The 12,159-nt window shown below is 43.9% G+C and overlaps 2 protein-coding genes across 2 annotated transcripts in view; one reads left to right on the plus strand and one right to left on the minus strand.

Annotated features, from left to right (window-relative positions):
- The window catches only part of LOC131294007 (diuretic hormone receptor-like), a 31,294-nt gene extending 26,781 nt beyond the window's left edge, over window positions 1–4,513 (plus strand). Inside the window, exons 13-14 of the mRNA XM_058322054.1 lie at window positions 3,988–4,141; window positions 4,490–4,513. Of these exons, the coding sequence (XP_058178037.1) occupies window positions 3,988–4,141; window positions 4,490–4,513 (178 nt within the window). The remainder of the gene's footprint in view (window positions 1–3,987; window positions 4,142–4,489) is intronic.
- A 1,083-nt stretch (window positions 4,514–5,596) lies between these two features.
- On the minus strand, window positions 5,597–10,837 carry LOC131294008 (ionotropic receptor 75a-like). The gene is made up of 6 exons (XM_058322055.1): window positions 10,802–10,837; window positions 8,152–8,476; window positions 7,587–7,791; window positions 7,193–7,511; window positions 5,947–6,617; window positions 5,597–5,879 (listed from the first exon to the last, which is right to left on the minus strand). Exons 1-6 carry the CDS (start codon window positions 10,835–10,837, stop codon window positions 5,597–5,599), a joined length of 1,839 nt encoding a protein of 612 aa, XP_058178038.1.
- Between the last annotated feature and the right edge of the window lie 1,322 nt (window positions 10,838–12,159).

Below are 12,159 nucleotides of genomic sequence, written 5' to 3' on the forward strand. Positions count from 1 at the left end.
GACTGTGACAATGTTTTGCATGCGGATCATTTATCTGAAAAAAGCGACTTGGAATCTACATCCGAAGACGGTATCATAAAAAGCGAAAGAAATATAATCAAAATCTTCTTGACCTAAGTAAATGCGATGTAGTAAAATATAGCCCTTACATATTCTAACTTGGTCCAGGTGTCGCGTATGTATCCAATACATTGTGGCCAATTTCACATTATGGTAAATACGTTTGATTTATTGATTGTGCTTTTCTTGATCCGGTAACATGCACAGTAATGTTCGTCTTGTAATAAAATTCACATAGGCTGCCATGGCGCGAATCTGCAGAAAGAATTTACTGAAATATTAATAAACACTAATATGTTCGGTAATGTTGCGCTTCGGACTAAGTCTGGCAAGCAGAGCAACTCTTACAGCGGAAATCATATGATCATCGTAGTCATACTCATCGTCATCATCACTCGACACCATGCTTTCATCCATGGTTTCTTCAATGCTTGCATCTTCGACGTCCCAACCGTTGTTTGGAATGGTCCTTGTATCCATTGCTTCTTCGTCTTGCGACAAGATAGATTCCGCCTCGTCAGTCGATTGTTGACCAGTATCCTCATCTTCCATTTCAAACGACGCAATGTAAACGTTATCCTGCTGGTGATCTGATAAGTCCGCCTCGCCAGTCGATCGTTGATCAATATCCTCATCATCCTCAAACTGCGAAAAGTAAACATTATTACATTCGATTCATTCGTCTATGAAGTTTCCCTTTTCTTTTAAACCTACTGAATGGTCCGAAAGGGGGTGCTCCTCGACTGACATCGTTTCCCATGCATCTTCTTCTTCTTCCACGGAACCTACTGAATCCTCCGAATCCGCAAAAGAGTCGTTCGCTTCCGAATCTGTCACCATCTGTCTGGTTCGACACAGGGGACAACTATTATCCTGTGATAGCCACAAGTCGATGCATGGCCGATGAAATGAGTGCGTACAGCGAAGGTACGATGGGTTTGTCACAATCTGCTCCAAACAAATCGGACATTCGGGGCTGGAAAACGAATATTGGTAAAATTATTATCCTTCAGCTACAACTGCATTTATAGTTGAACTTTTCGAAGTAGGCGTAAGTGCCCTTGCCTTTTCGTCGCCATCGACATCACCACCGTTTCCGCAACTCTGTCCAAGTGCAACCCACAATGGATAAATACACACAAATATATGTTCGCCGGTTGCTACGTCGTACTCGTTTGCTTTTACGCAGAAACATTGCATTCAAATATAATTCAAATAGAGTTAGGCTTCAGTTAGCTACTTACTTCCATTTATTGCCATTTCTATAATACGATCGTTTGTTCTTTAGTCATACGAATGAATATAATATGCAAAGTAAAAGCAACGAATATTAGGATACAGGATTGTTCGCTTCTAGCTACTTTTATCAGTCTGAAATTTCCTTTCGTGAAAACAATTGCTTTCTAAGTAGGATTTGATTGATTGCCAACCAACAACCGTTTCATCACGAAGTGCAAAACTATTTCCATTTGTTTATTTTGAAGCGAAGAAAAGTTGCCGATTAAATTAGGCAAACTGTGTACTGATATAGAAGCAAAAAGTGTGTTTTTTTGCAGAAAAACCCATCATTTTCGCTTGTTGGTGTTCCAATTCGCGGACGTGTACTTTTGGATCTTTGCTACCAATGGTTTGAGGCTAGCAATTTTCGTAAACAAATTTTACCACTTTACCCACCCCTTAATAGGTGCTGTCTGATTTCCAGTTTTCACGCGCCACCCATCGCCACCCGCACGAAGGGTTGAAAATGGTTCGCGTTCCCCGACTTGCCTGCTGACTTGCCCGAATTCTCGTAAACAAGTCATTAACATAAAATGATAATATCCGGTCAAAAGGGCTACGACAAACCAAAAGCCACACCCTCACACACACACACACGCACGGTCCGTGCCACTTGGAACCAGCAGCAATGAGGTTGGCAAAGTTTGAGCATCCCCCAGCTTCCCCAGGGCACCCGGTGCAATTAGCCGCACCGATGGAGAAACCGTTGAACTTCATCCCGGGCCTACATCCCCGTGCTATTTGTGCGCCACCCTTCGGCAGCTTGTCTCGGCATGCTGGTTGGTCTGTGGTTTTCCACGAAAAGCAGCCGCCCTTTCTACGGACGCGCTCCGTTTCCGACCATTCTCTCCTCGGTTGAGGCATTCGTAGCCGTCGGTCCGTGGAAATTGCTCGGACATCACCCGATAATGTGGCCCGGGCAATCAAAGTCAGTTCCGCACTTTGATCGGGCCAGCTTTTGGATGACTCTACCAAGTGGTCTGCGCTTGGGTGTACTTTCTGATGGAGGCCCGTCCGGTTTGCGTCGCACAGGCTGTAATTTATGAAACCGCCGTATAATGAATTGATTTAGGCTTCCCGCTCTAATGGTATTTGAAACGTGGGCGAGGTTTTGGGGCTGAGGTCCAACATATTGTGGGAGGGGAGGTACATTGACGTTGAGGTTTGCTTTCCATTATCTGTGTTGACGAGGTTGTGTTTCGATGTAAGCAGCAGTCATTAAATATTTTCCTAGTTTCTTTGCATATTCTTCAGGTGTTTCTTTCTTTCGAACGGTTTTTTTTTTGAAAATTTGAAAATAATTGGTTAGAAAATGCTACTCATTGTAGCCTAATGATTTTTACAATACAATTACGTGCAGTAAACAAGAAACAAATATGAATGGAAAACTATTTTTCGAGCTTTCAAAAGTGTATCCATTTTCTCACATTTTTTCCTTCTCTGTGCACACAAACTTAAAGCTTGGGTCATCCACAAGCTGAAAGATAACGTTTAAACATTTCCTTAATGGAAAGGAAAATTTGCATTTTTACCATCCCATGCTCTCCGAAGGCAGGATTACCTACTTTTCTTCGTCAGAAAAACACAAAAGTAGGTCACGGAAGTCCTTCTCGCTTCCGGGCGCGCGTTGACAAATTGAGCGTTCGCAGTTGGCCTTCCTGGAGAACTTTTGACACGAGCTGAGGTAGCAACAAAAAAAAATACATATAGTAACCTCCCGTGGCACAAGTCGCTCGGAAGCTACGTAACTTAAATTAATCTCTACCCATCCAGCTCGACATTTCGCTAAGCTTCCGTTCCGGTAGACTTTAATCCAGTTTCTGCTCACTCACGACTGAACTGGATCGTACTCGGTGGATGGTAAGGGATGGTTCCTGTCATTTCCACTTTATTGCATGCGCGCCTGCATGGGGTAATTTAAGGTTAATCAAGACTAATTTGAATTATTTTAAGAGGAATTTAATTTCGTAGCACATACGGTGCGGTATAAATCAACTGAACTGGCTTTTCCTTTTTCTACATTTTATAGATGAATGACTTGGCTTTAAGTCTGTTTTTTTCTCTCACATGAAATGAACTCTTCACACTTCACTTCACTGATTCAATGAAATGAAATAAAAGTTATCGAAAGCTTCGATTTTGCCACATCGATAGAAAATGTCCAAGCCATTTTTCACACCCTAGATTGATCGTTAAATAACTCAAACGATAGTACCGATCTTCAACCTACCTCAAACCGAGCTGAGATATGGTAGATAAGCGTCCATAATTTTTCATGAAAAAAAAGAGAAGAGAAAAAGGAAAACAACTTTTTCGACCATTCTATCAGGCGTCCTGTAAAGCATTCCGAAAGACAACGATGTGAAAACCAAAGATGAGAAAATGACTTGTACTCGACCCGATGGGATTTGGATCGATCGATCACCCTTACCCCCCTAGGGATTTTCCTGCTTCCTGCTCCATATGAAAACCTTTGTGTGTACGTTGCCACGTGTTTCTAATTGATTTCGTCCGTCTGGCGCAACCGAACTTCGTTGACTTCGTAGACCATAGTTTCACCGTAAGGGGTGTCATTTTGTCCTGATTTTGTTTTTGCTTCTTCTTTTCTTTCTTCCCTTCGTGCCGTCTTTTCTGTTCTCCTCGTTCCAGGCCGCTGACATACAGCAAGCGGGAATCGTGCGCGTCGTCGGCCACCACGACCACCCTGCTCGGTCCGCACACCTACCCGAGCGCGATGCGAGGCTCGAACGGTGCCCTGCACATGCAATCGATAGCACCCCGTGCGATCAGCCCTCTGATGCAGGTTAGTGGGAAACAGGGAGGGTAGAATAATCCTCCAAGGCAAGGGGACAAATCTATTACAAGCTAGATTTCACCACCGGATTGTATGTTGTAATGTTAACGATACGCAGGCCGACGAATTGTTTTAACTCACATCGCTATTTCCATTCCCAGAAAACACACCTGCAAATGCATTGATGATTATGTTTTACAACTTTTCACATTAAATTGCCTTAGTTTTATCTCATCCACGAAAGCGATCATTTCAGCAGGCGGTCATTTATTTATTTTATTTATTCTTTTCGCTTTCTCACATTGTAGAACTACATGCTTCTAACTGTTAGTTTACATTTTTTTATTCCACACACAGGGTCTAGATGAAAACTCCGTCTAAGCTGACCGTATCCAACCGCCGTCATCGTCACAACGGACACCACCACCACCGTTAAGCGTACTTTTCGAATTGGCCTTTTCGTGTGATACATCCGACTGCACTCCGTTGAAGTTGACATGGGTGACGGTGCAAGGAACAGAAAGGAGACGCGGGTGCATATCTAGAAAGAACGAGTTTCTTTTTCGCAGACGATACTGATATCCACTTGTTTACGTCACTTAAATCCGTCTAGGTCTAACTGAGAAGAGAAAAAGAATAAACATAAATGCATAGACTATGCTATCGCATCGAAAGATGCGCCATAATAACTACAAACAAGGAGAACAGTTTAAAGAAATAAAAAAACAAGAGCATCTGATTGAGGACAATTTGAATGTTACCAGAAAAACAAGCGTTGTTGAAAAATAAAAATAACGAGAAGACTAATAGGAAGCAGCAAGTTTCGCTAAATGAGTAGATCCTTATGAAAAGATGTCTATGTTACTAGAAACGACCCCCCTTGGAAGGGAAGAACCGTGGGACAAGGCGGCTAGGATGAAACTGATCTCGTTTTTGTTTGTACGTCAACATCGTAACACGAAAGAAGTATAAAAAACAAAGAAAAGAAAAATCAAAACTTATATTGATGTGCAAAACTTACTATATGACAAAGCAAAATCGAAACCGATTGAGAAAACGGTTACTAATCGGTACACTTACATCTGTAGTACATTCTCTCTCACTCTCTCTCTACACACATACACACATATTGCGTATATATACTGTAGTTGATATCTCGTGAAGGATGTATTTTTTTCTCTTTTTTGAGTAAATAAAATGATTTAAAAACCAAATATTGTTTGGTCAGGCGTGCAAACATTTCGTTGATGACATTCCGTTTTGAAGAACATCGCAGGAACAGTTGATTAGGTTTAACGAGTAAAATCAAAGTACACATTGAGATCGGTACAATTACAATTTTAAACAGTTGTTTTTTGTCGTCGGTTCATTACTGAAGATTATTGAATAAACCAACTTACATGCTCTATGCTGGACGTATTGCTCCATCCTTTTCCGATTTGTTGCTCACTCGGATTTCAGGAATTAGGTCCCCACCTTCGTCCCCGGTGATCGGCTTCGAAAGTATCGAAAACAGAACTTTATTTTGGTGCGCATTGCTTCAGACAGACTCCGGAAGTAGATGGACTCCGCCACAAAGAAGCTCGCAGCCAATCCACCACCCCACAAAATGATCCAGACGGCAGGCTCAACATCTACGAGACTCACTGGGACGAACTTGCCACCACCACCAGAGCACGTGGGCTTTTTGGTGTACAGCTTTGCGTTCTCCCGATACTGAATGCCATGTTCATTGAGGCGAAAGAGGCTGAAAGAAAAATGGGGGTGGCTGTAGTTAAACAAAGGAACGACTTCAGAATTCCCAGCTTTTGTACCCAATCTTCACCATCTCCTTGTAGGAAGAGTTCTTCTGGATCGCATAGTACGGGTCGATCACCTGCAGGTACTGTATCTCCTGAAGGCCACACTTTTCGTCCTCCTGGTACGTTTCGCTGATCACCTTGTAGCCAACACCCTGCTCAACGTGGAACGCGTACAGACCCCGCCGGATCCGATCGACACCCTCCTCGAGCGGGATGAAGGCGTCCCGTCCGCCCGGCACGCGGATCTTCTGCTCGTACAGCGCTCTCCGAGTCCGCTCCGTGGCGTGCGTGAAGTAGTGCCGGTTGAACACTGTATCGTGCACGCCAAACTTGAGCCGGGAGGCGAGCAGATCATCCAACGATTGGATCCTCGTTGACGGGCTCTGTAGCAGGGCGACGATGTTGGCCGAGTAGCTGGCGTATAGGAACATCAGCACGGTGAACGTGAGCATTGTGATGGTGCGGGCCGAGCAACTCCGGGGCAGGACGGACGATCCCTGCTGGCAGGACGCACCGTACATCAGGAGCAGTGTGTCACGAAAGCTAGCCGTCAAGACGGACGCATCCGGTGGGCTGGGGGTCCAGCCGGTACCATCGGCCGCGACACGCCATTCCGCCCACAGTGTCACGAGCAACAACACCGCAGAGAGTACGATGACGGCGATAACGCAACCCCAAACGTGCTGCAAATACCGTTCGAAGAAAGAAAGCTGAGACTCAACTGCTACCAAGATGGCAAGAACTTGTGACTTCATAATCGTAAGCTCGAATTCCCAAATCGTCAACTATTCGATAGTGAACTCCATAGGCTACTGGTGTTGCCATCTCTACATGAAGTGAGGCGTTGTGAATTGATCTACAGTAGAAACTTTTGCATTATTTTTAGTGGGAGTTGGGTCACTCTAAATCCAAAGATCTTCTTTTCAGTTTGGCAACGGTTCCTCACTTCATGCTTTGAGGTTAAATGTTTATCGCCACGAGATCTCAACAGGCAGAAGAGGCATTTCAAAACCTATGGAATATGAATGGTTCTATACGCACAGCGACCAATCCGTCTTAGATTCATCTTGTACTGGGATCATATTCAATATCCGGACAAAACAAATCCTTCTTCATATTTTCTTCAAATCAGACTTAGCCAGCACAGGTCCAGCTGAAAATACATTCAAAACGAGCTTTCCTTTTGAGGTTACGATTATGTTACCACCATTTACAGTCCGGATATCCTTGGGACTTTGATTTGTGGTGTAACACTTGCATTGTCGAACGGCAAGATAAACACGTTCTCGGTGTAGGACAACTTTGGCGAGCGGAAGATAAACTTTGACCGCGTCTCCGACGTCATGGCGAGATACTCGATCACGGCGATACGATCGGTGGTGAAGAACAGCGGCGAGGCACCCAGGTCCGCCACGTCGTGCACCAGCTCCCCGATCATGCCGTCCCAGAGCCCGGTGGTCGCATTGTAGTAACCCCAGGAGGACACGCGCGTGTAGTTCACACCGGCTCCGAGGTATGCCACCAGACAGTTCGTCAGCAGGTAGTTCACCTTCGTTATCGTATCGATGTGCTTATTCCTGCGGAGACACAGAGAGAGGTATTCACTATGACTCACAGCAGTTCTACGATTGCGCATCATTTTCCTCGGCTACTTATAGTCCGTCAGGTGGTTCACCGTGTCCGGGTCGGTGATCACCATCGAGGCTCGTAAGGAATGTCCCAGCAGATTTTTCCTTCTGACCGATGTCACCGTCTTCTCGCGTAGGTCTATAAGCTCGGCTTTAGCTCCCGATTGGTCCCTTGTCCACAGGGCAAACTGCTCCGTAAGCAAATCAGCATCATTAGATACTTTGTAGACTGAGAATACATATGCATTCAGATTAGTTTTAGATTACTATATTTTGTGGAAAAACGAAATTAGAACCGAACACTATTCACTAAAAGTATATTCCATTTTTTATAGTTCTAAAAAAATGGTTCGTCAATTAAAGAATAAAGGGACAATTTAGTTTTAAATCTGTTATCCACTCAAAGCTACGCAACGTATAAGATTAATAAACAGAATCAGATAAAGTTGATACTAATAAAGAAACCTAATCAACTTGAGCGAACTTTTCTGAAGAGTCACAAAACACCCCTGTCCACGTGCGACACAAGTTGTTGAAAATTCAACCAAGCTGAAGCAACTGTGTAGGAAACTGTAAATCTGTAACTCACCCTGCACGAATCGCATTGCATTCAGTCCTTCATTAAGCGGCACGAAAACTTCACTGCTAACTAACAAGGGCAACGGTCTCAGGGCGTCCAGATAGGTCTCGAGGGAACCGTTGCCTCCGTTGAGTGCCCGAGAATCCAGCACCAGCCAGCGGTAGTTCAGATACAGTCTCCGCCCGGACCTGGCCAGTAACTTTTCCGTTCCATTGCAAGCGACATCCACCACAACCATCGTCTGATGTGCCGCGACATCCGCGTCCAGTGTGGCGAGCCAATGATCTACCTCATCGTCACCGTCGGCCAACGTCGGTTTCGTTTGTGGGACGAACTGCCAGAAGTGGCGTCCACTTCTTAGGCCAATTTGCGCCAAAGTTAGGCGTTGCCCTGGACTCGAACGGAAGGAACCCCAGAGTGTGTGTACTTAATTGGGGACCATTGTTTCAATCGGTTTGCTTACCTTCCGTCCAGCATCCGAGGAGTGCCGTTACCTTCAGCGGGGTTCCCATCAGCTCCAGCAGTGCACCGATGGGTTCGGCAAGTTTTCCATTAATCCCTTCCAGTTGGCTGGAAACCAACGTACTTGTGACGATGATAAGCAGCAGAATCAGCCACAATCGAGCTCGGCAAGGTTGCATCTATCCGTTCGACCCTTCGGATTTCTGTCGTAACTTAACTCCCGAGATCAAAGGCACACAGTGGTCGCAAGCGTACTCCGGTGGCGATATTTATAGTCGGAAATTCAATCACGCCGAGCAAACACAATTAAACTCCCCGATGACACTGATGATGGGACAGGGAAAGCTCTGATTCGCTCATGACACTAAGCTGGGGAGCATGAAAAGAGGGTTAACCTTTGATTGCGAAGCAATTGTCGGCCTTCCATCATGTGCATAAGTCATCCGGCGACCCTATGATCCGTGCACAATCAATCCCCGAGCCAAGTAAAGAGTGATGGGAGTTGGCCAAGACGAGGAGCAGCTTGTGTGTGCATACGATTATGGAATCATCTATCCTGGTCGGTGATACCCTCAGGACGTCGTTGTTATTTGCATGTGCGGTATGTTTGCGTCACGCGAGAAAGAAAACCCACGCCCAGACAGGAAGAGATTGAACTGGCACCGAACCAGGTCAAGATACACCCACGGAATGTCACGTGCGCGCAAGTCAATCAAATTAAAGATTCCAAAGTCAAACAACTACGGAACGGAAAGAGGTATCGATTTCTCTTGTCGATTCCATCGAGTTTTTACAACGACTACTACTAAACTAAAACGTGTCCGAGGAACATGCAGTAAAGTCTATGAACATTTTGAAAAAAGATATTCTTAACGAATTCAGAAAGGATTGAAAATGTCAAACAACCTCGTGGAAAAAAAAGTTATAAGCTAAACCAAACTCGCAATTATTTTGTAGTTTCTTTAGTGTAACGATTTTGTTCGCAGGTAACAAACAGACTTTTTGCGCAAAGATTAAATTGTTAATTTAATTTGAATTTTTTTAAAACACATCTGGTCGTAAACGGTAACATTACAAAATGGTAACATTTTTAGTATACAATACATGGTAGCTACATCTAACTACAAATAAAAGTTAAAAAAATAAGCTAAAAAGCTTCCAAAAACAGCTCTGCGTCTTCTTCTTCGATATCCCCGAGTGAAGGTTGCCAGCCCTGAGATGAAATAAAATATGTTAATACATTTAATGTATAGTTTTGGTTTTGTTGTTACTTACAAACATTTCTTGTTTTTTTTTTCTTGGCTGAATACTGTATACTACCATTCTCTGGTAGCAGACGCCCTCATCCTTCTTTGCTTCTATTTCCTGTACGTTATCAATCTCGTTTGCTTTTCTTCACCCAGCGCATCCACATTATCTGCAACGAAGCTGTCCAGATAGGAAATAACACATTCGTCCTCTACAGGCACCTTCTGTCATCTAAAACAACAAATGAAATCGATTATGCCCATGGCGTATGTTTTGAACATCCGTAACGAATCGCCACAAAGGCTCAAATATTGAAATATGTATGCTGCGATTGATTTATAGACTGTTTCGAAGGCAGCAAATTCCATTACATAGCCTTTTGCTGCCGTTCAACATGGTAAAACATCTGTTGTGTATATTTAGTACATGTAATGTTTTATCTTATTTACCAAAACCAAACGTTCTTTCTGTCCTGTAGCTGTTGAATTTGTTGCCTTTGGCTCGGCTCGTTGGTGAACTGTTGCCGGTAAGTAAATACCAATTAATAACAGAATTTACGAAGACTTCGTTGGACAGACACTTTGAAAGTAATTGTCTCATGTACTTCTCGTGATGCCTCAAATACTGAAGATGCTATTCGGCACCTGCCTTGTTAAAAAGTAAATAGCACCAAGAAAAAACAGTTCCAACATCAAATCATGTACAACTTGGCACTGAATGTATCAAATCGAATCCAGGTTTTAGACTTTCAAGAAAGATTCTAGAGAGGCTTCCAGCTTCAACAGCTCATACCTTAATTATTGCTTTAAATCCATTTTGAACATGTGGGTATCGGTGGTACGGTTAGTTTAGATATTTTTGAATTCCATAAATTTCATCACTTTTACCTGAATTTTCCTTTGTAGTTTTCGTTTTGAATTTTTAACAAACGAGGCTTCAATATACATACTTTCCCATTCATGTTGTTGCGCATCGGGTCGTTCATTGTGAGCTGCGCTTCAAAAAGAGTTAAATTTCATAGTTTTTATTTCAAATAACTCGTCGTTAGCATAAACACGTCGTTCATACACGTAAGAGGTTTAAAAAAACAGCGATCTCTACTTATTTGAAAATACGAATGAAACAGTGACAGTTTAAATGTTTTCAACAGCGTGCTAAATCATGTTGAATGGAGACGACAACAGCAGTTCGTAGTTGTCTACCTAACCTAACAACCATCATCGAAGTTATACAACTTACGTCCATCGTGCCTGACCCCATTATGTGGGTTTGATTGAGCCAGATTAATATTCAATTAAATTGTTATAGCCGGCAGATATGGAAATGATCCATTTCCGAACATATTCATGCCCACATCATTCTATTCTCAGGATGGTCATAAAATGTAGGGATGGAGAAAAACGAAAAAAAGGGAAAAGGAGTTCCGACGCAGAACACACACACAGCATATGGGGAAATGATGCGTAACCTGTTGGTCGGTAGCAACGAATGCCATAAAATCTAACCAACACCTCGATACCCGTACACATTGCACGTTGCGCCACGTGTGTGTGTTTGTCTGCCCGTAGGTGTGCATATTCATCAACATTAATAGCTAACGGTCAATTTACTGGAATCGTACTCTGGGTGCAGGACCCCCACTGATCCTCACCGAAGGGTATGCAATGCATGAAGGTATCCCAGGGCTGAATTATTTTTCCCATGAAAAACCACGGATGCGGGAGTGGGTGTAGCCGATTGGGGCGAAAGCGAAGGCGGGGTAGCGAAAGTTCACCAACAGGTAATACCCGACCCAGGTTAATACGCAAGAGCCATTCCTGATACGAATGGAACGGAACTTCCAAGGTTGCTACTTGTTGCTCGTTCGCTCCAAGCAAGTCGTACGTCCGTTGAGGTTCAGCATCCCTCGTGTATCATACGTGTACGGCAAAGTTAATCCAGTTCACTTGCCACCTTCACATACTCGCATACAGGGGACGTACAGGAACGTAACGATTGCAGAAATCCTTTACAATTGTCCATCATCATACATATTTGTACCGACTGCCCGGGACGAGCAAAAAAGACGGGTCGTTTCGGGAGAAGGGAAAACTTACAACGGTCGTTCCTTAACGTTGTGCCGGTTGCTATTTCCATGGTAACGAGTGAGCGGAAATCCGTAGGGCTTTACGCGTTCGAGGCCCCGATGCTACTTACCGGCTTCGGGTTCGATTGGCCTGTTTGTTGGAGCATACGATGCAAAGACGCATTCCTGCAGTGCATTATCGGGTACTATGAGAGCCTTTCGGCAACAAGCAGTTGACCCTG

The sequence above is a fragment of the Anopheles ziemanni genome, chromosome 2, assembly GCF_943734765.1.
Source record: "Anopheles ziemanni chromosome 2, idAnoZiCoDA_A2_x.2, whole genome shotgun sequence".
NCBI classification, from domain to species: Eukaryota; Metazoa; Arthropoda; class Insecta; order Diptera; family Culicidae; genus Anopheles; species Anopheles ziemanni.